We start from the raw sequence: 26,387 nt of genomic DNA, 5'->3' as shown, positions 1-26,387 counted from the left end.
ACAAGTGAACAATGAAATGAGTTGCACAATCTTTATCATATTAAGGAAATTCATCTCCATAGATTGGGAAACCACTCGAGAGATGCTACAGTCTACTCTCCACGCTAGCCCTCTCAGTCCTCCAAAGATTCTCAATAGCTTGCTCTGCGTCGTATCCATACGCCCAAAGCTGTGTTACCGGGTCACTCCATTGATTTGTACTCTCAACAAACGACCTCTCTTCAACCTCTGCCCTCATTCCCAAGTCTCTAGCCTGCTGAAGCGGGCCATCTGGGAAATGCCACAGTCTCCCATTGACAAGACTGGCAGACTGCATCCCATAGCTTCGCTGCATTCTCTCCTTCTCAAACACCCGCAAAGCCATTGGAACTTCTTCCTTGTAGGTGACCTCTGAAATGGCTGCAGCTAGAGCAGCCCCGTCTTCTACAGCCATTGCAGCGCCCTGGGACATGTACGGCACCATGGCATGGGCTGCATCACCAAGAATGACAAGCTTTTGGCTCCTTGAGATCCAAGTCTGTAGTCGACTACCGGTCATTAAAGGCCACTTTATGGTCTTTTTGATCATCATGATCACTTTCTGTAATCTATAGACTATGATTAGAACAAGATGATGAATTGGGTGACGATAACTCACTTGGGGTCCCAGTCGCGAAATGAGTCTTGCATATCTTGAATTGCCGTCTCAGAGTTCCAGGTACTTGGTGACGAGTGGTCCACATGGGACAGAACAAGATTGAATGAGTTACCACCAGCGATGCAGTAAGTCATAACGTGGCGATCCTCTCCAATCCTATTATGATAGAGCATTAGTCATTGCGTCTAGCTCAAGTTTGATTTTTGACGTCCATACCAAATATTAATGCCTGGCTTTTCCAAAAGCCAAGACGTATCTTTGTCGCATTTCATGTCCTCGGTATCCACAGTAGCTCTGTATGCAGCGAAACCTGTCCTTTGAGCTGGTAGATCGGGACCTCCAAGGACAACCGATCGAGCAATGGACTTGACACCGTCAGCAGCGATAACGAGATCGGCACTGTACTCACGGCCGTCGGATGTTGAGGCCGATGGTGCCGCCTCATCATATTCGACAACCTTGCTGTCAGTCACAATCGTTACACCAAGGTCTTCTGCTAAGCGACAAAGAGCACGGTGGAAGTCAGCACGATGGATGACAAAGTAAGGTGCACCGTAGGTTATCTCAAAGTCTGGTGAGAGTCTCGTGTAGCCAATGGGGTCTCCGTTTTCCCACCGACGAAACGTCATGCTTTCTGGCTTGACGGCGTACTGTTCGAGATAAGGACCTATGCCCCATCTTAGGAGTAGTCGGGCAGAATTAGAAGGGATCTGAATGCCAGCGCCGACCTGGATAATAAGGATTAGTTACTGCTTTGTTCCTCTTTTAGCGCCCTTTTGATACATACCTCACCCAATGCGGCTGCCTGCTCCAAGACTACGACCTTGTGACCTCGACGCGCGAGGGCAATAGCAGTCGCTAGACCTCCCAGACCAGCACCAACTACGACGATGCGTAGCTCAACTTGGGTCTTGGTGTGTGAAGTCTCTCCATTGACATGTTGAAATGACCGATGAAGCCTTTCAAGCATGGTTGTGGATCGTGATGGATATGCAGTGGTATGCATCATGTATTGATGAAATGGGCTTCTAGAATGAATGAGATATAGCTGCGAAGCATCGGATTTCCAGTGAGAAATTGTCAGTCCATGGCCGGCAGGTGTATATCTCTATCATTTTTGTAACAACCCCTGCATATAGCTGTCGGAGTTAGTGGGAAAGTCTCCCGATGGTGCCCCGGAGTCGGTAACTCACCCATGGCCGCGCAACATCTCGGAATAATTATCCCAGACGACGGCCATAACGTTCCAGCTACAAGACTAGACTTGATCCATTAAGAACTAACCCAATCTTTTTTCCACCAAGAAGGTGACTTGCAACACGAGACCTAATCCAATACTTGAGATTTAACAAGACCTATTTGTCCATTATCCAATGTCTCCTTCAAAAACCGAAACGCCTACTAACATGCCTTCTGCAAACATGGTACCCGATGACACTAGAACTATTGACAGTGTCACAGCAACCAAGTCTCTCCAGACCTCGGAAGAGTTGGTCAAGGCTCTCCATGGTACCCAAACTGCGCCACTCTGGGCTCAGATGCAACGTCTAAACCCAGCAGCGCCCAATCCCAAAACCATCCCTCACGTTTGGTCTTATCATGATATCAGGCCATTTCTTCTCAAGGCAGGAGAGCTGATAACGGAAAAGCAAGCTGAGCGTCGCGTCTTGATGCTTGAAAACCCAGGTCGAGGTGAGAAGTTCATTATTTTTGACTGACTGGGCATCTACTAATCATTGAATAACCCAGAGGCACCTTATACAACCGATACCTTGTACGCCGGTCTTCAATTGGTACAGCCCAAGGAAACTGCACCCGCACACAGACACACGGCCTTTGCTTGTCGATTCATCATCGAAGGCTGTGGAGGCTTCACGGCAGTTCACGGCAAGAGAGTTCCCATGCGGGCTCGGGACCTAATCGTCACGCCCTCATGGAACTGGCACGACCATGGCAAGAAGGGCGCTGACGAGGAGGGAGGAGATGACAAACCTGTCATCTGGCTCGATGGACTTGACCTTCCCAGCTTTATTCACTTTCCGGTGCACTTTGTAGAACATCATTCTGCTGCGAGGTATCCTGCTGAAGACTTTGACGAGTCTGATATCGTGTACCCTTGGGTTAAGATGCAGGCCAAGCTAGACGCCAGTTCCGAGAGTTGGGTCTCACAGCCTTATTTAAAGCCGAGTGGGGCCGAAAGTAAGTACTACAGTCGATCGACATGGGATTCAGTGACTAATGCGAGTTCAACAGTTGGCAGAATCATCGGCGCATCAGCTGAGAGATTGCTCCCGGGAAGCCAGTCACCAGTGATTCGAGAGACCAGCTCTGCTGTTTACCATGTTATCCAAGGTTCCGGCTGGACCAAAGTTGGGGATGCTGTTCTACACTGGAAGCAAGGTGATACATTTTGCATTCCATCGTGGCACCAGTATCAGCATTTTGCAGACACGGATGATACTGTCTACCTCTATAGGTTTGATGATAAGCCAATGCTCAAGGCATTGGGGTTTTATCGAGTCGAAGGAGTTGATGTAGAGACCTACGTATCGGAGTAGGGGGATATTGGTTTGTCTAGTTAGTCGATTGCACTGTAGTCACTCTTTTGAGTACCTTTTTAGCCACGCTTTATCTAGAGAATGTATGATCTTGAACTTGAACGAAAGCAAGGCTTACAATTTATATCTTCTTAACGTTACTGCCATAAAAATACCTATTTATTCTCTACCTATCTTGGGGCTATTGTTTACATATCAAGCAGAGTCAGTGGCCCTGAGATGAAGAATTGAACTTGATGATGCATTTTTATTACACACTGCATAAATGAATGTGAGGCAATAGTTCAGATCGGATTTCCCCAGGAAATCCCAGGAGCATCGGATACGGCCCGCGGACGATCCTAAGGAGGCCCCTCATTAGCACCGTAATAGTCCGGGGAAACATCTCCATCGATGCCGAAATGGTCGGGACAATGGCGGGGAAGAATGGCTAGCTGCTGAAACCCTGGTCCGGGTGTAAAGGCGTTAAATGACGAATACATAAAGCGTTCCACTATACAGACTACTCTAGATGACCTTGTACCTTCGATCAACTCTCCAAGACTTTCAATCGTGATAGTCCTGAGTTCTCGTTTATTATGTCTATTTCTCCATTTGTAAGACTCCATTTCCCCCTAAATGACATCTAGTCTTCTCCGCAAACGCTAATGATCCCTGTCTAGAAATGGCCGCTCTGGTGGCGTGTCTCGGTGCTGATCAATGTCAGTTTTTATAACCTCCTCGGAAACGCATGGTGCTCTGGCCTCTCTCCAATCTTTGGGTTGATCATTCAAGATTTGCACTGTTCCCAGACTCAGGCTTCAGCTTTGGCTACATACGCTTTGTTGGCTCTTGGTCTTTCTGTAAGTTTACAGTTTATCCTTCCTTCGCGTCAGGGGACTGATTATGATAGAATCTCTTTGCCCTCCCCATGGCATCACTTATTGGCAAGAGATTTACCGTCCTTGGCTCGCTCGTCCTCTTTATCGCTTGCAACATCTGGTCCTCCGAAGCCGCCAGTTACGAATCTTTACGCAACTCACGAATTGTCGGTGGTTTAGCTGGTGGCTTGGTCGAGGCACTCGGTCCCATTATCGTCGCCGAGACATTCCCCACCCATCATCTTGCTAGAGCCATGGTTGTGTACGTAGGCTTCCTTGCAGCGGGTTCTGCAATTGGACCCCTTGTTGCTGGGGCAGTAGGAGTCGGCTTGGGAAGTTGGAGGTGGTATCTCAGGATACTTTCTATCCTGACTGGCGCCAACCTCATTGCATCTATCCTGATGTTACCAGAGACGATTCACGATTTAGACGAACTCCATTTACCTGCAGATGCTGTCTCAGGTGACGATATAACGGGACAAAAACCAAGCACCACATCAATCGAGGATGTTCGAACTCCCTCACTTGCTGAGACAGCCCCCTCAATCGACTTTGGGAAGGAGTATAAGTCTAGATCGTTCAGCGCCGACTATGTTCCATTACGTTGGAGAGACATGCCACGTCGTCTCATTCAGCCCCTCCAGCTGTTATCTGCACCACAAGTCCTAGTTACAGTCTATGTTTTTGGCCTCACCATTGGCTGGACTGTCATCATTTCTATAATCGTCGCCGTTGTCTATGCATCTCCTCCACTGTTATGGGATTCGCGTTCGATCGGCTTACTTAACATCTCATCTCTTATTGGCCTTCTCGCTGGTCTCCCGGTTGGTGGCTACTTTGCAGATCTCTTGTTCATTCGATCGACTTGTGGACACACCAGAGAGCCAGATCCGAGAAGCAGATTACCCATCATGGCTCTAGGTGCACTTGTCAGCCCATCTGGCTGCTTGATTCTTGGATACGGACTAAGACATCCCGAGTCCTGGATTTTGGTCTGTGTGGGATGGTGTCTCCTTGCCTTTGGGCTGACGGGTGCAGCAAACGTTCTTCTTACGTATTCTGCCAATAGCATACCATCACGGACTGGAGACATTGGGGTATTGGTAAATGTCATGAAGAATTGCTTGGCTTTTAGTGTTTCGTATGCTTCGCTTCCTTGGATGCAGGCGATGGGTTCGGTGAAGCAGTTTGCGATCATGGCTGCTCTTCTTTGGTTTGGGTATACTTTGACTATTCCTGTTTGGCTTTGGAGTAAATTCCTGATTCGCAGAAGTGCTATGTATATCGAATAAAGTTATAGATTGGACTGTCCATTGGTTCAACCACTAATAACAATTCTCTGCCGTTACTGTCATCAACTCTCTGTGGCTGAAGCATTGAGATACCCTGCACCTGTGTGATGAGATTACGTCGCATCCCAGCATGACATTTCTTCCGACCGGAGAAAATATCTGGAGAAAATATCTGGTGGGTCTTGATGACCATATCCTAAGAGTTTAGACCACGCAACACTCGTGGTAACTCTAGTACCCGTATCAATTAATGGATCGGCATCGTTCAATGTGTTGAATAATTGGGATTGTCACTTTTTCTAATCATAGGTCATTAGTTACCACAGTCGCTACGGCCTCGGACCGAAGATGGATGCTTCGAGTGGTTCAGAATCTTAAAACCACAACTTCATCGCAGGTGACCGGAGTATCATCCAGCCAATCTAGTTCTGGAATGAATCTTTAAATCCCTCTGGCCATCTGTAGGGAATGACCGAATACATTCCATCAGCTTCTATAGAAAGGAAACTGTTCGTATAGTGCCTGGGTCGTGCGAAAGTTTCGATGCTCCAGGAGACCCATTTCTTGTCCAAGGTTTCGTATGACATGCCAGCGCCCGTCAGTTCCCTTCCATAGTGGCAATTCCTTGCCAGTGATGGCTTGACACACGTCAGTTCCTTCTTTGTGCCACCAAACAATGTTTAAGTTCTCGTCAACAAATCTCCACATCTTAACCGAAGGGTTTCGAACTGCAGGGAGCGCAGTAAATATATCCAGCCATTTATACCGTTGATAAGCGGAATATGGGTCACGCAAAGGTATATCTGTGTATTACACGTGGAAATACATACCTTTAGAAGCATCTGGAAAATGTCAGGAGCCTTTTGTTGTCTCTGGTCTAGGCAGCGTAAGGGGAATAACAGCTACAATTGGTCGTCAACCATAGCTGTCGATCATTCCAGCAATGCGTGGCCTTCTTATTTGAAACAAATCTCATAAAGACATAGACCACCAATAATCTCGCAGTATGGTAGCGAAATCTTCCGAGTATTAGCATCGACACGCGTATACGGGTGCTCTAGTCCACAAGAGTCATAGGCGAAGACGATCTTTCATCCGAACTGATTCTGTAACATCCTCCCCACTGTTTCAATCCCGAGCTTTGATGATAGGAACCGCGCGCTTGGAACTGTAGGGCATGGGCAAGGATGCGCGAACCAGGGTTGCAGCAAACGTCCCCACGTAACTGAGACGAGATACATATTTCCACCACTGGTAATAAAATGAACTACACGAAATGATGCCATCATTGAACCTAGCCGGCTTGTTGTTTCTGAATCGGCAAAATATTCCGCTGGGCAAGATAGATATATAAACATCAAGATGTAAACGTTGGACTTTTGTTTCTTCAGCTTTGGTCTCCTGTTCTAAGTACATTCACTCCATTCGTTCTTTGAATCCTTTATTCATTCTTTACTGTGTGAAGCTGGTCTATCACATTCCAAAAACTTCCACTCACTTAACATTTTCGCTCCAATCACGTTGTAGTCAACAATCAAGATGTCTTTCAAAGCCGCTGCAACTCTCGTCGGTGCTTTCGCCTCCACCGTTCTCGCCCACGGCACAGTCACTGGCATCAAGGTTGATGGCGTCTATCAACCAGGCTACAGTCTCGACTCGTACTACGCCGCCCAGTCAGGCCAGAAGATCCCCGATATCGCTGCTTGGTCCGCCGAAAACCTTGATAACGGCTTCGTTGCCCCTGCCGCCTACGGTACCAAGGATATTGGCTGCCACATTAAGGCTGCTCCTGGCCACACTTCCATGCCTGTCAAGGCTGGTGGTACTATCGAGTTCCAGTGGTCTCAATGGCCTGACTCTCACATTGGCCCTGTTCTCACATATGTTGCCAAGTGTTCTGGAAGTTGCACCAAGGCTGACGTTTCTACACTCAAGTGGGTCAAGATCGATGCCGCCGGTCTCAAAGATGGAACCTGGGCTGCTACGGATCTCATCAAGAACAACAACACGTGGACTACAACTGTCCCCACTTCCTTGGCTGCTGGAAGCTACGTCTTCCGCCACGAGATCATTGCTCTTCATGGCGCTGCATCCAAGAACGGTGCTCAGAACTACCCGCAATGCTTCAACATTGACATCAAGGGCAATGGTACCGATAACCCAGAGGGTACTTTGACGACTAAGCTCTATACCGAAACTGAGCCTGGCATTCTCTTTGATCCTTACAAGGGTGCCACCAAGTACGAGATTCCTGGACCTGCTATGTACAAGGCGGGCTCTTCAAAGCCAATCATTCCTATCATCCCCTCCAACAGCACCATGCCTGCTTTGACTCCTACGCCCACACCTATTGTTACTCCTACCGGATTTGTCACATCGATGACTCCTGGCCCCGCTCTGCAGGCTCGAGAGAATACCAGTTCCCGTCGCGTCACCCTAAAGCCTCGTGCCACTAAAAAATTTGTTACCATGAAGGTCCGAGAGAACACCTCTTCCAAACTTGCCACCCTCAAGGTTCGACAAGCCACCACTACCACTTCCACTGTTGCCGAAGCTACTCGAGATGCTGTCAATGACAAGCGTGGATGTGAGGCCTCTCGTCGTCATGTTGGTCAAATTTAAGTTTTTTAACACGGGTTTGCTGCGGCATATTGATTGGTGATTGACTCTGGGCGGTGGAAATTGTTACACGTAGATATAGTTTAGATAAGTTTGCATAGAACTTGGAATGTACATATTACTGAGCCTATCATGAACACGGACCGATTTGTTTTCTAATTAGATATCGCTGATGTTGACGTGTTCGTAGTTTAAGGACTGTTCATGTGCCGATGGCGAATAGATAAGCAACAGTAAATATCAAGTAGAGTTTCTTCAGCCAAGCAGTACGGAAACGTGTCAAAGTTGACTCAACAAAAGATGATGTATGAAGGCACACTTGACAAAAAGTCTTCCTGAATAAATATCCTTTCTTATCCCATCTGTCAACTCTCATCAAGTTTCCATCTCAAAAATCGACAAAATGACAAGTCAAAGTGGATCCATCAGCGAGGACTGGGAAGAGCTCAGCAACGTCGGCTCTGTCACGTCTCTCGACGGAGAGTCCATATCAACATCAACAGCCTCTGTTGAGACACAAACCCCGGCAATCGTGCCACCAACTACGGCGGGTCCATCAAGTGCCCAGATGCAACTACCGCTGCGGCCGAAACAAGACGAGAGCGTATACTTGCCATGTCTCTCGACATATAATGGTGCCCAATTGTATGGAGGGAAAAAAGTCCCACCTAGCGTCTATTTTTCCTACCATCCCTTCCAACACGGCACATCGACAAGGACAAACATATCGATGTCGATGGCCGCAGGAGTCCCACCAATTGTCCGACATGACAGGTCATCAGCTCAAGAAGACCAAAGCTCTTGGTTTGACGATGACTTCGAAGATCTAGAGCTGGGACCCATCCAGATCCCACGCGTTAGCAAGCTCTGTCCCACCGAAGACCCAAGGGAATACCATGAAGCTTGCGCTACTGCACGGAGGTCACTTTTAGAAGTGCAAAGGCTTGCCCAGAATATTGGCGGCGGTAGAGATCTCGTTCTGGCCGACCTCTGTATGACATGTGATTATCTGTTGGTGCAGATGGCAGAACTAGGCAAGATGTCCAAACTATACGCCCAGCACTGGATGGTTCACATGTCGAAAGGGGAACCAACCGAGTCCCCCCTTGAACTTAATGTCTGGGAGCTACTGCAACAGCTGCTGGGTAAACTCAGGAGTACAGCAGCAGAGTTGAGTGGTGAAATGCCAGACTACATATATTCCTTGCGCTTTGACGGTCGGGGATTGAGAGGTGATAAAGAGAACTTGATGGATATCAGCAGCCGCTTTGCCAATTTAATGCCCATCCTACGAGCGTAAGTCATTATTTCGATGCGCGATGATGGTCTACTAACGAATGCCAGGGACTTTGACAAGTATCGAAGGAAACACACGGACGTTCAGCCTGTCACAACGAGTCCACCCGAGAAACCAACACATCGCGTACCTCAGAACCCTGATTTTGGCCGCATTTGCACAGAACTAGACGCTTTGAAAGCAAGCCTCGTCTCGCTAAGTGCCTTTCTGAAACGACTCCACAGCAACGAGACGTCCAAGTACATCATGGGCCCTTCAGTGACCGACACTGTTGATTCAATCATCGAGGTCATCAGAAGGACACCCACCAATTTTCGTCTCGGGTGTGCGAAGGGTGGATTAAAGCCCTCCCAGGTTATCGAGTTGGATGCGGATTGTATTCACGGACTTGTGCGAGAACTCAAGAAGTATCAGAGGGAAATTGATATTGATCCCGACCAGGTACGAGTTCAAAAGCCCTATCAGATGAGTTTTGATCAAGCCATGACCGGGATTAGATTTGTTGTTTCGATGATGGAAGCGCTGCTGTTGATTCCTTGATAGGTTCGGATTAGTGTTTCTATCATGCAAGGTGAACTTATTGCTATTGGAAAATTCTGGACAAGGAATGTGGGATTTTAGGGAGTTTGAGTGTTGTTCTGGTTATTTAGTTGATGCTTAGTAATGAAAAAGAAAAGTCTGTAATGGGAAATTGGAAACTCTCAATAGAACCAGTCGAAGTTAATGGCCCAGGTACTTGCAGTCCACATCATTATCTGAAAGTCAGGAATGTTGCACAAGTGTTCTCATATACGTGAATACAAGAGATTATTGAGGAAGAGTTGATCTCATTGTGATGATGGTAACTAGATACAGGCCAGCAAGCTATTCCTTGCCCCCAATAGAACCAGCAGTCGGACTCTTGCCTTTCTCAACAGCATCCTTGGACCTCGATCCACCTGATTCAGCGCTCGCATCCTCTGGGCTTTTACTTCCCGTCTCATTCTTCTTTGCTTTGCCGGCTGAGGGTGTCGGGCCTGGGTGCTCCGCGTCGTGTGTTGCTTGCGAATTGGGGACCCGGTCTTTGGTGTTAGAGCCCACTGGTTCTCCCGCGTTGTCTCCGTAGCCTTGGGTTGCAAATTTGCTTCTTTGTAGAACCTGAGGAGTTTGGGAGTTGATTGTGTTGTGCGCGATGACCTGGCGCAGGGCCAAAAGGTTGCGGGCGTTGGTAACCCGAAGGACTGTCATGGTGTGAATAAAGTTTAACAGCAAGGTGTTGCTATGGTAAATGTTTTGATGACTTGTGGTAATATTGTGCCGATTGAGAGATACAAGTAATAGAAATATAAATAACTGTCCATGTACTGATGCATGATTGTGACATCATAGACTATTGTTTAAGCGTCATTATGCTGTCTCAGGGCTTCAACACTGGACCTGATGATGTCAACCCGATTTGGAGTTTGCGATGACGGCGATGCTGGAGATCGTGGCGTACGAAGAAGCTTAAAACGGCAAGCTAAGTTTAAACAGGACTGCTATTTCCGACGCGTTGACATCCATCACAGCTACTATATCATCGCCGAATATGCAACCAGACTTAAATACACAGAAACCCGCCTTGATACTACTCAAGTCCTGAAAGAGGATATATCCTTCTCAACATTGGAATTATTGATGGATCCTTCAGGCAGATATCCCTTAACAAATCCAACCCATCAGCTAGACATTGGAACGATGTTGACATGTTGGGCGAAAACTGTCTTACAATGTCCCCAGTCGTGCACATGACTCCATCGACCATGGATTTACCCCGTGGATTCAATCCTCGTCCCAAAAACACACGTAGCTGTTTAAGTCTACCATACCGACAACATAGACCCTGAAAGCCCCAGTTCTCCGGTATCATCTGCGAGACATTGCTGTCATCGAGGTGTAGAAGACGGCGGGTCAAATCTCCATCGTCATCTCCACCGTGTTTGATGATGGCTACAAGCATGTGGAAAAGAAGAAGATGTCGTGTTTCCTTATTTTCAGGCAGAAAGTCGAGTAATGATGGGATTATATCCGCTGGAGATCCGCGATCCGAGCCGTCTGCACTGACGAGTATCTCGGGCACCATCTCGGGCATCAGCCGTTTGATAATGCGAGACGCTTTCTTCTCCCCCAAGCTTGTATGTAGAGCCTGAATGACATTTTCAAGCACTGAAGCACGGTTTGGAGATTTGACTGCTAATGATGCGATGAAGACCAAATGGCGGGCTCGTGGAGCATTCCAGTCTATCTCTGTACGCTCAAGAAGGGTGTCGATGATACTTGGTTTGCACTTCCCCCAGTATATAGCCGTTGCCAGAACTGTGTGACCGCGACTATCTATCTTGTTCGGATCTGCGCCGGCATCGAGTAGAGCAATTACAGCATTGTCAGCGCCAGCTTGGCTTGCGCAATGCAAGGGTGTCCGTCCATCTATCGCAGGAGTGTTCAGCTGTGCGCCATAGGAAAGCAACCTCTCGATCACTGGGACACCGTTGAACGAGGCAGCAATGTGAAGTGGCGTGTTCGAGAACGCATCTTTTGCGGACACATTACTACCCTTCTCCAATAGCCAAGTGACGGCGTCAATCAAATTGAACAGAGTTGCTCTGTGTAGCGCTGTATGACCAGAGACATTCGCCTTTGACACGTCGCATCCAGCTACTAGACACTCTAGTACACGAATGTCTACTTGGCTATCACTTGATACTGCATAGTGCAAAGGTGTCTGGCCATCTTTATCTCGATGCTCAGCGTTGGAATAGAGGGCTAACAGCCTTTGCACCAGTTCAAACGATCCATGATATGCAGCGAGGTGAATCGCTGTTCGACCGAGGTCATCTTCATCAGCGAGGTCCCAGCCGTTAGAGCTGAGATTGTTGACAAGTGTCATGTTGCCGTTGTAAGCAGCCAAATGCAACGCCGTCCATCCAAATGGTTTGACTCTGTAGCTCCGAATTGTCTTGTTGATGTGACCCAGTTCCAGTAGTCGTGTCACTGCTTTATTAAAGCCGCGTTCAGCGCAGATGCAGATCAAGAGACCTCTAGCAAAATCGTGTAGGATCGCTAGATTCTCTCCGTGGTCGTGTTCGATAAGAAGAGCGCACAGTCTGTAGTCATCTGACATATCAGCTCTCATCATGCTGGGAATATCGAACTTGCCGAGGTGGAGTTCGACTTTGACATTCTGATCGGCACCATCCCTGTTGCTAATATCTTCATCGCTGAGTGCCAGGTTTTGGATGCACATCTCCAACAGACGCATGCTGCTGTCCTTATTAGATGACCGGGCCACATGTATCATTGTGGCCTCCACTGTTGCTCCATGTTTGATAAACAACTCAACTATCTCTAGGCGTTGCATTTCTATCGCCATTTGCATTGAATGGCCTTTGTCGAAATTCGGGTCCAGCTTTCCCTCCAAAAGTATTCTCACGGCCTCTATGTGATTATCTACAGATGTTGAAGTCAGCACTTGACAATGAAGAGAAAATAGTGCTGTCCTCTTCTGCTAAGAAAGAAAGTATTGTCCTGGTTAACCACTTACTGCGTATAGCCCATCGAGCTGGTGAGCCGTTCAACTCATCAAGTACATTCGGATTCGCTCCAAAGTCCAGTAGCAATTTTACCATCTGGGGAATACCATCTTGAGCGGCCAAGTGTAGAACAGTCCTGCATATGTCGCCGCGTTTTACCGCCGCATTGGGATCGGAACCAGCCTCGAGAAGTGCACGGGCGTTAGCAAGCCTTTTGCCTTGAACGGCTGCAATCAATGGTGTTGCACGCCAGTATCTGTCCTTGGTATTAATCTTGGCGCCAGTATCGATGAGATGTTTGACAACACTCCCGTTGAGACATCTTCCTATTTGTGATGCAATCTGTAATGCACTACAGCCGGCCATGTCCAATTTCGTCACGTCAGCTCCCGAATCAATCAGTCTCTTGACAGAGTCAACTTGTTCGGCCTCCTCACAAACGTAGTGAAGAAATGGTCGTTGGTAACTCGAGTGATTTCGATCGATATCCCAACCTGAGTGACGGAATGCTTCAAGTACGTCCTGCTTCTCAGAGATGAATGCCTTTGCCATAGCCTGGAGTAGAGTATACTCCTGTGATGGATCGAAACGAGCTGATAGCGCATGCTTGATGAATAATATTGGAAGCTCGTCCGTATCTTGATCCATGGCAACCTCGAGTGGGCTCGATGAGCTGTTATAGCCATCATTGGACGTGGAGTCTCTGTTAACTCCTTGATCTTCGTCGTTCGAGGGACTGCTGTGCGCAAAGATATCGGCACCGTGTAGTAACATCAGACTACTGACGCTGACAAGTCCGAGCTCCGCTGCAAGATGAAGTGGCGTTTTTCCATCGTCGTTGACTGAGTCCACTGGGTATCCAGCATCAAGAAGGTGCCTAGCAAGTTCCGTGTCTTCTTTGCGAACAGCAAGATGCAAAACGCTATCCCCCGATGGATTATCACAAACCGATGCACGCCAAAAGGCATCGATCTCTTCTTGATTCGACCACATAGAGGCTGTCATTGTTCCACTGATGTTCAAGTGCCCGTGTATACGATTGAACGTGAGTTGTTGGGGAATAATTTGGTTGACCAGAGGAGGAGGGCAGAGCCCAAAGTTCTTGAAACAATATTGGGGGCTGTGTCTGACAATGGTGTAGTGATTAAAGATTTCATTGGAGTTGGAGCTATGTGGCTGCCTCTGAGCTGAAAACAAGGTGCAGGGGTTGGCATCAAGCAAGCTGACAATCGGGAGCCAGTTATCTCTGCCTTCCCCTCCCATCAAAGAGTCACAGTCGCCTGCTGCTGCGAATGTTCCGGATCCCTTCTTTTGTCACGATAATGGAGTCTTTAACGGACGACAACAGCGATGGTGGCGAATTCGAGGCTGAATATGCCTCCTACACCTGTGAGAATGAGATTGAGCAGATGACACAAGCTACCAACAACTTCAATCTCTCATCTGAGAGTCCAGGCAATGGGATTAAGCCTGCTACATCTGACCAAGACCAGGCACGCATTCCAAGAAAATCGATAGACAAGCTCCCTATCACGTACCAGTTAATGACACTGATAAATGAGGCCAAGTTCAACGGCAGCATCATCACAACCTGGTTCGGACATCACGACTTCGCCGCTCGACCATCCCGCCAGATAGCACGAGGCGGCTACTTTCAAACCCGATACGCTGAGAGTCTCGGCGTAGCTAAATATCCTCTTCTTGCCACAGAATCGAAGGAAATATCGGAACGGAGCTACAAAGCCTTGGCCAACGAGCTGCGCGTTCTATCACACCCACCTCTTATGGAACATGAAAATATTGTCAACATCAAGACAATCGGTTGGACTAAACTGGATGCCTTGGCAGCAGCATGGATGCCCATGATTGTGCTGGAGCTGGCAGATCTAGGAACGCTCACCGAATATCTTTCTGAGCAGAAGCTAGGCGTTGATTCGAAACTACAAATTGCACGCGATGTTGGGACTGGTCTGCAGGCGCTTCATGCTTGTGGTATAATGCACGGCGACCTCAAGCTTGACAATGTCTTGATGTTTAAGTGTCGGGATGGCAAGATAAAAGCCAAACTCTGCGATTTTGGATGCTCCTACATCGCAACTGGCACCGAGAGGCAATATGACAAGATCGGGATCGGTGCAGGGACGAAGCCGTGGAACTCGCCCGAGCTATACAAGCAGGTCCCGTTCCCTTACTTACATTGTGTCGACACCTACTCATTCGGCCTGCTGGTCTGGAGAGTGCTCTTGAATGGTCGGAATCCTTTCGATGGACTAGAACAGCAGGAAATCGATAAAAGAAAAGCACGGGATGCAATTCTTTTGGATGCTTCATTATCCGTTGAGGACGAATATGACAGGGACATAGTCCTTCGAGGCGCAGTTTCTAGTACTGACAGGGCTCATCTCTACATGCGTGGTGTCGCTATGCCGAAAAGTTGTTTCCGACATACGCTGTCGTCGGCGATGGAGAAGCGAGATTTGGATGCTGCAATGGATAGCCTCTCCTTCCAAAGTGTATACGGGTGAGTACTGACAACAAAGGTTCTGTGTTATAACAGTCATGTTAACAAGTTTGTCAACAGAACAGCATACTCGCACAAGCCAAAGTCTGTCGAGTTGGGACCCACACTGTCGTCGGTGAGTAACTATGGCCGCTCTCCTCCTGTAAAGGTCGTGAATAATCACAATCTGATACGTCGAAACAGACCAATGTTGAGTTCCTGAGACTCTTTGACATCCCATGGACAGCGCAAACAATGTTCATCGAGTCACTCAAAGAGATATCAGAGAACAAGGCTCTTTCTGTCGAGATCAGAGCCAACGCATACATGCAACTTTGCTACGCCAGTATCGACTTGTTTGGAACATCCAGTGATTTATTCGAGGGTTCGACGTATCTAAGAAAAGCTATAGATCTCGGTTCAGTTGTGGCTGCGTCTATCTTTAGACCTTTTATGCTCGCAATGGGTCATACGACTGATGAAACCTTCAACAATGAGCACAAATCATGGCTAATCAAAGCTATTGGAGCTGGCTGCATTTTAGCGCGAAGAGAATTTCTTCTCCTAACTGAAGATCATAAAGTCTTAAGTGAGGCGGAGCAACAGCTGAGATTACTCATGGGGGCCAAGATGATGAATGAGAAAGGGGTTGCTGATGCTGAGTACATTGAGATGATGTTCCTTCCAGCAAATCAAGAGGTTCTTCGGGCTTTTCTTGGAGCCGGACGACTTCCAGTCATCGGAATGTCAAGCTCCATGTCGTCATTCATGAGTCGGTCCATGAACACATATCTTCATGCGGGTGCAGCATTGGGTATTGATCCCGAGCAATTTCGCACTGCCGTGGCTAAGGTTGATACAAATATCATCGATATGCAGGACAACGCAGGGAATACAGCTCTTCACCTCGCCCTAAGGTTTGGAAATATTGAGAATGCCCGCGCCCTACTGGATCGTGGTGCCGATGCATCATTGGCAAATAAATTTGGAGAAACACCATGGCATTGGCTTATATCTCTGGAAGACGACGATATGCAAGATATATTAGTCCTGATGCTGGACTATCCAGATGGTCTCAGCAACTTGGCTCAAGCAAGGAATTCAAATGTCAATCAGTTCAGCATTTCTCATGGCGGGACACCATTGCATTGGGCTGTTGATATGCGCATGATCACACTAGTCGAAACGCTCCTTGAATGTGGAGCAGATCCTCTACTTGAACATCGAGGCATGTCATCCATTGACCTTGCAATCCACCTAAACCAGGTCGAGATACTAGATACATTGATGGATTTCGTCAAAGATGACATCGACAACCTACCGCTCCGGAGCATGAACGACGTAATGAACATGCAGGGAGCGGGCCGTACTGACCCAATCAACGACAGTCAGAAGAATGAAGACAGCCTCATTCTACAAGCTGTTGGGATTCAACCCATGCATGAGCGGCTTATTTACTGTGGAGAGTACTGGTTGGACTCTGCAGTATCAACACTCAAAGTTCTTTATGAATACGAACAAGTTTCGGAGTGGTCTGATGAGAATAGCGAAACTAGGCTGGAGACGTTCCGACTTCTCAGCTTTGCCGCGACGACGGTGCCTGAGATGATACAACAGATGATAGACATGATGAACATCTTTCCGAACCCATATCAAGAAGCTGCGGATGTATTCTGGAACGCTGCTCTCAAAGAAACCATCTGTACCAGTTTACCCAACATGGTCCATTTCGTTATAGACAAAGTCAGAGATTCTTCTCCTTCATCTTGTCTTGACGACGCAGAGACCTTGTTACATAGCTACTGCGCCTCGCTTCACGCCGATACTACGGTATTGGAAAGTATTCTCAAAGACTGTTCGAGCATAGATTGCGTCGACGAGCTGGGTCGTACACCATTGATGAATGCGGTCCGTGAGCGTAACTTCGAAATCTCTACGTACCTACTCGAGCATGGTGCAGATGTAAATCGTACCTGGGTACAGAATGGACACAGAGTGTACATGCTGTACGAGTATGTGATCAATAACACCGACATTGACGTTGTTCCGCTCAAGTATCTTCTTGAGCCAATGCATCCGTTTTCAGACAAAATCCCACCACTTACCTTGGGACCTGATCATCCTGATACAGTACTGCACATGGCCTGTAAGGACGGAAACCCAGTGATAGTAGACTATCTACTATCCAAGTTTGGTTCAAACCCTTTCTTAGATCAGCCAGGTGAAGGCGGTATGACTGCACTGCACCACGCCGTATTCAACGGCCATCTCGATGTGGCTATGAAACTCTGCCAAGCTGGTGCCGATGTCAATGCCAGGTCAGGCTACAAAGATATGCCAAACAGAAAACGTTCCAGGCCGCTCGATCTCTGCTTTCGCTATACAACACAAAGCAATGAATTGTTGGCCAACAAGTTTGGACTTGAGCGGAACAGAGAGCATGTTCTTCTGGGACGATTTCATATTGGAAATTTCTTAGTACAGCGTCATGGTGCACGACGCGCCTACAGATCTCTTATGCACAGGAGTCTAGCTTTCTGTCTAAGTCGTTTCGCTACCGAAGGCTGTATGACGCAGCTCCTTGCCGTAGTTCTCCGGACGGTGAAGATTGAGATGAACATAACCTCCCCCGGGGATGTTGACTATCATCTATTGCTCACCCATCTCCTCTGGCTGGCCGCACCTGAAGGCCACGTCAGCGCAACACGCCTTCTTCTGAATCTCGGCGCCGATGCTAATTATCAATCGAAAAAAGGCCTGTCCCTTTTGCATATGGTGTCGTGGTTGGGAAAAGCGGAAATGGTCTATGTTCTGGTAAGAAACGGCAACGCTGATATCAGTGCTCAAGACGCTGAAGGACAGTCAGTGGCGTGGTACTCTGCCAGATCTCAAGATCTAGCCACGATCCGAATGGTCAAAAGCTGTGGGGGACACTTCACTATCCCAAGATCAATTTTGGAGAGGGTACTCGGGTCTCGGGACATTCCAGCTGACTTGATGCCGCAATTAATTGCCCGATTTACTGGGGAGCCGAGTGATGATGATGATGATGAGGATAGCGAGAAGGAATCGGATGGAGATGAGGTGAGCGCGGATGGTTCTGACAGGGAGGATGAAGATGGAGTCAGGGAAGGGGAGGAGGTATGTTGATCTACTATCTTGATGAAAATATATTCTTATCACTACTCTGAAATTATTTGTTCATATCAGTAGAAAGAATGTGTGAGAAATTAAAGCGTGGCAATCATTTTACGAACCGTCTATTTGCAACAACTACTCAGAACGCTCGAAACATGCAAATAAAACAGTTCAGTCACTTCTGGGCCCCCGTCCAGTGTGCCGCTTTCTTCAGTATCTTCCTCCATCCTGGCATCACCCTGTTCCTCTTCACACCATATCTCGTCCCTGTCCAGACACGCCATGACAGCTGACTTATAACCTTCACCCATACGATGAGCCATCTCTCGTGCACATACAGTAACTAACCTTCGACGGAATTCGTCGGCGCCGGCCAGTCCCGACGAGCTGTAATGGTGAGCGTCCCGCCACATACCAATCTCAAACAAGACAACTCCCAGAGAAAAGATATCGAAGCGACGTTCGAAGCGTCGATGTTCTTCTCCCGCGGATCTCTATACCAGACGTTAACCATTTATCATGAGATCGAATACTTAGTGAAAAAGACGTACCAGTTCCGGATGTTGCCAGAAGCGCCACGGAGACGGTGTCTCGTCGCGTACATCAACACTGCGCTCATCGGGTCGCTCACGACGTGCAAAACCAAAGCCCAAAAACTGAGGAGAATCGATCTTCAACATACCTGAAGCACGATATACAACAATATTCCGACTTGTGATTGTTTTGTGCATCCAGTCAACACTGAGTAACGAGAGCACACCATCAGCGAGAGCGGAAGCCAACTTGTAACGCTGCTCGAGTGACGGTATGAATCTATTTAGCCCCAATAGTTTTTCATTTTGAATCGAATAGTTGTTGCGTGGAAGCAGAGAATAGAGCGAGCAAGGAAGCTCCTGTTGATCAGCAAATGAAGGAAGTTGGTAAGCCAATGTGAACGAGGTCCTAGATTGCTGGAAGAAACCGATGCCAAGCGGAAGTACGGGAAAGTAAGGGTGGCCAGCATTGCGGAGGAGTGTACAGAGTAAGGCAATGCGATCCCTCAAGAGGCCAAGGTCATCTTCAGTGAGGGAGGATGGGAACGACACACTCTCCAAGATAATATTGAGCTTTTCTGTTGTTAGAGCTGGCAAGATTTAGCAACAAAGTAGGTATTGCAATGAAGTGTCTTCAAGGCGCACTCACAGTTAGCGACAGTGTATTGAGACAAAATTCTAGAATCGATCAGCTGTTCCTCTTGAAAGGATAGGCCTGCACGATCCAGTTCAACCTGGTCAAGCTCTTGACGTGATACTGTTTGCGTGCTTTCCTCTACTCTTCGAGCTTTAATCACCGTCGCCTGATAAATCTGACGGTGCATCGCATCATTGAACGTCGAGGCAGCATTCCGAAGTCCTTTCAAGTCTGAGGGTAATTCTGAGAGGGCGAGCGCTTTCATGTTCACGATTCTTTCGGCTGTGTTCTGCTGCGTGATTGGCAGACATTCCAAGAGCGCATCGTTACAGGACTTGAGAGTTTGAACATGTTCCATAACCTTGGTGCGGTCGCTAATATCGTCCTTGAACGACCAGGTGAAGTTCACCTTACGGAAGAAGCTAACAGTCTTTGTGCGGTGTTGGTTGAGCTTTGCGTTTCTTTCAATACCTGCAGAGACTTTGTTGTTCTGAAATAATGATGTCGCGGTCCGTATCTCACTGCTAATATGCATCGCGGTAGGGTTAGACTTCTCCGTGCTGACGGCACGGTTGTCATCGCTGTGAAGAGAGTACTTCTCACGCAGCTTCTGGAGCAACAAAAGACATTGGTGTGCTTGACTGATAACCAACAAGACATGTTGCTCAACACGACCGTAGTCCATCGTCAGCGATCGCGCATCCGAGGCAAGAAGAATAGCCCTGCGCAATGAGCTTTCGCTAACAACAAATTCACCAGTGACTGAATCGGCGACCAGCAAACCACTCTGCTGAAGCCATGTTTCGAAACGGAAGTATTCTATTGCGATTAATGCAGCAAGTGTTCCTATCAAGTCAGCGCATATTCTCGAATGAATGATTATGAGGAGTGTTTACCTGCGCTGTCTGCGAAACTACGTGCTGACGACACGTGTCGGAATAGATGAAATGCTTGTACTAGAAGCGACGTCGCTGTCCCAACGCCACCAAAGGTGTCCATGGTTCTAGCGAAATGATATGTGAAGTGAAAGTTGTTGTAGACGATAACTGATTTGTCTGACTCTATCTCTCTGTTTTCCCCGCACAAGGCGTTTTTCAATCTTACTCTTTTCAACCGCATGAGTTCTGGACACCCAGCTGAGGCTGAAAAAGCCACCAACGACGGCCCAGCCAATCATTCACTGATTGCAGATAGAGTAACATAGGTTGAATCTTGTTTAATGCTTACAATCATACCTCCAATAATACCAATAGTCAGGCTTCGTTCGACCCGTCATCCAGCGCTTCTTGAGTCTGTTGTGGACTCAAACCCTCCACGTGGGCAATTATCGGGGACTTCTTTATCTTTGCTCATCTGATCCTCTCAGCGACTCATTTCCTCCGCACCAGGGTTCGGCTCCGATGTCTCTGAATCTAGCTTCGGACAAGTCTTGGGTGACAGGGCACAATCATGACTTGCGGCGATCATAACGAAATCCGTTAAATAAATCCGTCTCTTGAGTCAGATAAGCCTGCGCCCATGAGCATGTCACTTTCCAATCCCTTTCCCATGATTGGACCGTCTATACTCACTGAAACCCATGGTTCGGAAGTTGAAGCGACCAGATGACAGTCCAGAATGGAAGGTTACATTTGGTATGGACCTCTTCCACGGCAATCACAAATTAGCTTCCTCTTAAAGAGATCATCTCAAGGATGTTAAATTGTAGGATAATTTTTCAGGGGCTTTATGCTAGATAAGGTTGGAATTCGGTTCGCTGAGTTTTAGATGAGATATTATCTGTCGCATTAAATCATTTCGGACAAATGCTCAAAAGGAAGATGTTTTTTTCTCGGCTGCGACATGGACATTTCGATGTAACGCTGGGATGGGTCACGCAACTTGATCAGGATTATTCTGTATTTTTGATCAATAGGTCATTGAGCGTTGGACTGTGACTGCGATTTTGATCATCTCAAGACACATAAAGAGTCCATGAGTTGCAACTTTGGGCACGAGAATTATTGTTCAGACAGAAATTCTAGTTTCTGAAGCTCACTGTTGACTCGTGGTCATTATTTCCGAACTGATGCTATGGCTCCGGTGATGAAATGTTCTATAGATTGCGGCATGCTGTCAGAGATCCATGGCGACAAGACAATATGTCACGGACTATACCCAGGGGAGTTCTGAACACTGCACTATTTTTGTATATATAAATGAACGTCAAAAGACGTCAAGTTAATGCTGAGTCTACTATCATCTCATCAACAAACTAGCCAACTACTACAATCACAATCAAGATGCTATTCAAGCCATCTTTTCTCATTTTCTCTCTCTTCTCTCTCGGCACTGTCGCCTGGGATGCCCCCAACTACAGTGGCTTCACTAAAGTCTGGCAAGATACCTTTGCTGGTTCCGGCGGCACTCTGCCCGACACCAGCAGATGGAACATCATAACAGGATACCTTAATGTCAATGCAGAGCTTGAGGTCTACACTTCTTCCACCCGAAACGTCCAACGAAGCGGTGGTGACACTCTCCAGCTTGTGCCGTGGCGCGATGCTTCTGCACAAAACGGCTGGACTTCTGGTCGTATCGAGAGCAAGTATGTTTTCACTCCTCAAGCAGGCAAAGTCACCCGAACCGAAGCCAACATACGCTTCGGTACCTGCTCCACCAACAACAAGCAAGGTATCTGGCCCGCCTTTTGGATGCTTGGAAACATCCTCCGCAACGGTGGTAGCTGGCCTTCTTGTGGTGAGATCGACGCCATGGAGACAGTCAACGGCCAGCTCACTGGTCACGGAACAGTGCACTGCCACGTCTATCCCGGTGGTATCTGTAACGAAGGTACCGGTATTGGCAACACTATCGGAATCCCAGATCAGAGCTGGCATACCTGGAGAGTCGAGTTTAACCGGGCCAAGAGCAGCTGGCGCGATGAGACTATCACATGGTTCATGGATGGTCAGCAGTTCCACCAGATCTCCGGTGCCAGGATCAACGACCAAAACGTTTGGAACAGTCTGTGCCACAGTCCCTTGTATTTTATTCTCAATGTTGCTGTCGGCGGTACCTGGGTAAGTCAACGACTACGAATACTTAATTATAAACTAACTAATTGTATAGCCCGGATATCCCAACGGAAACACTTGCGATGGCTATGGCAGCATGATGGAAGTTGGCTATGTTGCTCATTACACCAACTGAGTGTCAGCAGCTTCGATTTTCTACTAACTCTTTTTTGTTTACTTTGTCCTCTTCTTCGTCTTGGATCTAACGCCCGATCAACAGCGGGTGTTCTACCCCCAGGTTATCCACCATTTACCAATTGCACCTTATTTTTTATGTCAATCCCATAGATGTATAGAATACTTATAGATTACTCCTCAATATACCCCATTAAATATCGACTGCTTGGTAGAATATCCCTACTCTTACCAGCTGACAACTTCATTCCACGCGCTGAGCAGCTGTGAATTATTGGCCGAGCTGAAGTTCCAGTCCGTCTACGGGAAAGACAGGTTAATCCTCTTTGCTTCTCTACATGGCCCCTAGACGAGACTCAATACCCACTTCGACCAATTTTTGGCATCGAATATTGCATAATGATTTACAGACTTGAGCTGCACGACAATGAAGACGGCTCAATTGGAAGTAGCATTAAAATGCAGGGAATGCATGTTTTGATTGGTGAGGATGGTTCCTCAATAGTCTACCAGTAGTTTACGTTAGCTGTTCGCGTAACTACATGAGGAATGGTAAGACCTCGTTGCCCATTTTTCACTCATGCAAAGAGACCAACTTCAGCTGGTTGTGAAAACGCCATGAGTACGTCAACAGGAGGTGAACTAATGAGTTCCTGTAATAACACAAGCCTCAAATCCTAGTTACACAGTCCCCACGCTAAACAAGAGACAAGTAATATTATCTCATATTGATCCACGGTTTGAATATGTTGATTGATTTGATTGGGGTTACCCTTTCGGTTTTGTGCTACACGCAGCCAAGCTTACTTTCCAATTGCTATGCAACAGATTTCACAAACGTTGATTTTAACCTTTGCTGATCATTAACCTACTGTGAATAATGCAATAACCCTAGAAATCTATGAAGGCAGTTCAGTTATTTGTCGTTTTGAGGATAAATCGAGGCTAACTATTTAGGACAGTCTAATCTGTGGCTTAGAGACATACTCCACGTGGAGGGAGAGTTAGGATAAGCTTAGATCCATTTCATCCAATCATCCTTACACCGACTGCTCTGTGGCTTCGCGAAAGTTAGCTGAAGATAGTCTAGGCTGGCCTGGACTGATACCGCTTAGACAACTCAGCCCAAGCCACGCAGATTGCCCATCACGATGCAGCATGTCCTATCCCAAATACATTGAACTACGGACGAATCGATGATTATAAAACGGCAGTATCATCCGGTATACGAGACCATTTGGCTACTCACATTTCACAAGACTCCTGATAACTTTTATTTTATACATCATGAAGCTGTCCTTGGCCATCATCTCGCTTGTTGCTGCGACAGTCGCTCTTCCCATTCAGCAAACTTATCCTCCCAAGACACCAGGAAAAATAGGCGGTTTTATCAGTACGATGAACCTTCCAGGACAGCATTAAGAGAAACACTTGCTAACATTCGTAACTAGCCAAGATTATCCTCAAAAGCTGAATGCCAAAGCCGGTCCGATGGAGGGCGTGGATAGAAACATGATTCCCACAAGGGAATAGACATCTCATGAATCAGCGCCCAAAAATTGAGTCCTTCTTCGGCTTTCAAGAATTATGCTCATCCCAGACGAGGGGTAGCGTGGTACAGAGCGGGTTTGGGCAAAGGTGGAAGCTCAATCGGCTTCTCATGACTGAATTCTATTAGGCGAAGTTGGCATTGGAGGGTGGACCGATTCGATCCATAGTAGCAACAATGACAAGACCCTGGTTTGTTTGAACGAATAATTCGTGCCAACCCTTCCACCTGGGCGATAAGAGCTCACCAAACTAATAACATTGCTTCGACCATGTACCAGTAGTCCAAGAGCTGTAACTAAATAATCTCGATTCCCGGCATTAGAGGTACCCCCCCATCTGCTGGGATCTTAGGCTCCTAAAGTATCGTCAGAGCTACACCCTCCACGGTTCCATACTGTCTCAGAGTCACCATTGATTTATCGGTCTTCGTACGCAATCCTTGAGAATGAGCGCTAACCGTTCGGTCAATTTACCAAACACCGAGCCTATTAAAATACGTCAACTCCTGCAGGTTATGGCCCCCAATGCTGACACACCTATGTCTGGCCCGCATTAATCCAATTGGAAGGTGGTCCGCGATCTTTACCAAAATCACGGGAAAGCAGGGGTCAAGATATTCTTAAGTCCCTTTTATCGGTTGTATTCCTAATGGGGAAGTTAATTCTCGTTGCAGGATCAGTAGCTTTCTGCAGTCATCTCACCCTGCGTGTAAACAGCGAATCAGTCTAGTCTCTGTAATGTGCTGGCCAACTATTTCAGCCGTTGAGCATGCAGAATGTCTGTTACACATCCCTCCAGATGCATGTCAGCTTACCCATCATGTCGGGAAAAGAGGAGATAGCGAAATTCCATGGTGTCTTTCCTTCTCATAAAATTGAGTATATAAATACTGCCCCTTCTCAGTGTTGGTTTCAAAACCTATAACTCAATAGCCATAGTAATATCTCTTTCACCAGCATCCCTTTACTTTATCGTTCTCCCTCCAAAAGCACAAAGACACAAGAAAATTCACCATGACTCCTGAAGAAACACAAGGGCTCCTCAAAAGCCTCGTCGCTCCCCTCCGCAACCAAATCCCCACCCCTCTCCTCCACCGTCCCAGTGAAGCAGGTCTCGAATACGAAGATGTATTCTTTCCTTCTGAAGACGGCACTCCTCTCGAAGCATGGTACATCCCCAAGCCAGGCTCAAACAAACTGATCATCGCCAACCATCCCCTTCGCTGCAATCGATCAGGCTACCCCGCTCATCTCGAGCCATGGAAGGCCTTTCTAGGCGGTTCTGCCACAGGAAATGACTTTGAGCTCAACTTCATTCCTGATCTCAAGATTTTGCATGACGCTGGGTATAATGTTCTCACATACGATATGCGGAACTCTGGAACTAGTGGACAGGCGAATGGTGGTATTTCTGGCACTGGTCGTTTTGAATCAAGAGATGTTATTGGGTCATTGAACTATGTTCGCAGCCGAGGCGACACCAAGAACATGACGATCGGGCTTTTCAGCCGCTGTTTAGGTGGTATTGCTACCTTCTTCGCCATGGACCGTCGACCAGACGTCTTCAAGGATGTACGCTGTCTTCTCGTTCCAGAGCCTCTCTCCTACCGGCCATTCGTCGAAAAGGCTCTTGGCATGTTCGGGCTTGACGATAAGTTTGACGAAGTGAACGAGATGATCAAGATGGAAACGAGCTTCACCGCTGATGAACTGTCGCCTATTCCGATTATGAAGAATATTCGTGTTCCGACGTTTATTTACTCGGTGCGGGAGGACATCCTGACCAAGGAGAGTGATGTTCAGACTATGTATGATTCGCTCACTGTGGAGGATAAGAAGTTGCACTGGGTTGATGGGACTGTGAGGATGAAGGGATACACGTACTTTCAAGAAAATCCGGAGCATTTTGTTGAATGGATGGCTCGTCATATGGAGTAGGATTTCAGGTTATATTTGACAATTCAACTAGAGACACTCGACATTGTATCAGTGCCATGTTTCTTGTTCTCCATACATTTATTGTAAAC

General features: G+C 47.3%; 11 protein-coding genes across 11 annotated transcripts; 7 read left to right on the top strand and 4 right to left on the bottom strand.

The window, feature by feature from the left end:
- Nucleotides 1–85: 85 nt before the first annotated feature.
- On the bottom strand, nt 86–1,607 carry FGSG_04776 (uncharacterized protein; the record flags this gene model as incomplete). The annotated part of the gene is made up of 4 exons (XM_011324919.1): nt 86–587; nt 638–793; nt 854–1,365; nt 1,425–1,607. The coding sequence occupies 4 exons, from the start codon at nt 1,605–1,607 to the stop codon at nt 86–88; spliced, it is 1,353 nt and encodes a 450-aa protein (XP_011323221.1).
- A 451-nt stretch (nt 1,608–2,058) lies between these two features.
- FGSG_04775 (uncharacterized protein) lies at nt 2,059–3,195 on the top strand (the record flags this gene model as incomplete). The annotated part of the gene is made up of 3 exons (XM_011324918.1): nt 2,059–2,329; nt 2,387–2,836; nt 2,891–3,195. 3 exons carry the CDS (start codon nt 2,059–2,061, stop codon nt 3,193–3,195), a joined length of 1,026 nt encoding a protein of 341 aa, XP_011323220.1.
- A 578-nt stretch (nt 3,196–3,773) lies between these two features.
- Nucleotides 3,774–5,347, top strand: FGSG_04774 (uncharacterized protein; the record flags this gene model as incomplete). The annotated part of the gene is made up of 3 exons (XM_011324917.1): nt 3,774–3,791; nt 3,858–4,037; nt 4,088–5,347. The coding sequence occupies 3 exons, from the start codon at nt 3,774–3,776 to the stop codon at nt 5,345–5,347; spliced, it is 1,458 nt and encodes a 485-aa protein (XP_011323219.1).
- Nucleotides 5,348–6,886: 1,539 nt separating this feature from the next.
- On the top strand, nt 6,887–7,969 carry FGSG_04773 (uncharacterized protein; the record flags this gene model as incomplete). Its single annotated transcript, XM_011324916.1, has 1 exon — nt 6,887–7,969. The coding sequence occupies one exon, from the start codon at nt 6,887–6,889 to the stop codon at nt 7,967–7,969; it is 1,083 nt and encodes a 360-aa protein (XP_011323218.1).
- A 1,276-nt stretch (nt 7,970–9,245) lies between these two features.
- On the top strand, nt 9,246–9,803 carry FGSG_04772 (uncharacterized protein; the record flags this gene model as incomplete). Its single annotated transcript, XM_011324915.1, has 2 exons — nt 9,246–9,262; nt 9,311–9,803. 2 exons carry the CDS (start codon nt 9,246–9,248, stop codon nt 9,801–9,803), a joined length of 510 nt encoding a protein of 169 aa, XP_011323217.1.
- A 324-nt stretch (nt 9,804–10,127) lies between these two features.
- Nucleotides 10,128–10,490, bottom strand: FGSG_12609 (uncharacterized protein; the record flags this gene model as incomplete). The annotated part of the gene is made up of 1 exon (XM_011324914.1): nt 10,128–10,490. The coding sequence occupies one exon, from the start codon at nt 10,488–10,490 to the stop codon at nt 10,128–10,130; it is 363 nt and encodes a 120-aa protein (XP_011323216.1).
- Nucleotides 10,491–10,869: 379 nt separating this feature from the next.
- FGSG_12608 (uncharacterized protein) lies at nt 10,870–13,816 on the bottom strand (the record flags this gene model as incomplete). The annotated part of the gene is made up of 2 exons (XM_011324913.1): nt 10,870–12,728; nt 12,823–13,816. 2 exons carry the CDS (start codon nt 13,814–13,816, stop codon nt 10,870–10,872), a joined length of 2,853 nt encoding a protein of 950 aa, XP_011323215.1.
- Nucleotides 13,817–14,133: 317 nt separating this feature from the next.
- FGSG_04770 (uncharacterized protein) lies at nt 14,134–15,455 on the top strand (the record flags this gene model as incomplete). The annotated part of the gene is made up of 2 exons (XM_011324912.1): nt 14,134–15,332; nt 15,398–15,455. The coding sequence occupies 2 exons, from the start codon at nt 14,134–14,136 to the stop codon at nt 15,453–15,455; spliced, it is 1,257 nt and encodes a 418-aa protein (XP_011323214.1).
- A 3,337-nt stretch (nt 15,456–18,792) lies between these two features.
- On the bottom strand, nt 18,793–20,618 carry FGSG_04769 (uncharacterized protein; the record flags this gene model as incomplete). The annotated part of the gene is made up of 5 exons (XM_011324911.1): nt 18,793–18,836; nt 18,865–18,943; nt 19,001–19,572; nt 19,632–20,465; nt 20,516–20,618. 5 exons carry the CDS (start codon nt 20,616–20,618, stop codon nt 18,793–18,795), a joined length of 1,632 nt encoding a protein of 543 aa, XP_011323213.1.
- Nucleotides 20,619–21,901: 1,283 nt separating this feature from the next.
- FGSG_04768 (uncharacterized protein) lies at nt 21,902–22,811 on the top strand (the record flags this gene model as incomplete). The annotated part of the gene is made up of 2 exons (XM_011324910.1): nt 21,902–22,681; nt 22,731–22,811. 2 exons carry the CDS (start codon nt 21,902–21,904, stop codon nt 22,809–22,811), a joined length of 861 nt encoding a protein of 286 aa, XP_011323212.1.
- Nucleotides 22,812–25,374: 2,563 nt separating this feature from the next.
- On the top strand, nt 25,375–26,298 carry FGSG_04767 (uncharacterized protein; the record flags this gene model as incomplete). Its single annotated transcript, XM_011324909.1, has 1 exon — nt 25,375–26,298. One exon carries the CDS (start codon nt 25,375–25,377, stop codon nt 26,296–26,298), a length of 924 nt encoding a protein of 307 aa, XP_011323211.1.
- Between the last annotated feature and the right edge of the window lie 89 nt (nt 26,299–26,387).

The sequence above is a fragment of the Fusarium graminearum genome, chromosome 3 (assembly GCF_000240135.3).
Source record: "Fusarium graminearum PH-1 chromosome 3, whole genome shotgun sequence".
Taxonomy (NCBI): Eukaryota; Fungi; Ascomycota; class Sordariomycetes; order Hypocreales; family Nectriaceae; genus Fusarium; species Fusarium graminearum.
The sequence above is the reverse complement of the archived record's forward strand: the minus strand, read 5'-3'. Positions and strand labels throughout refer to the sequence as shown.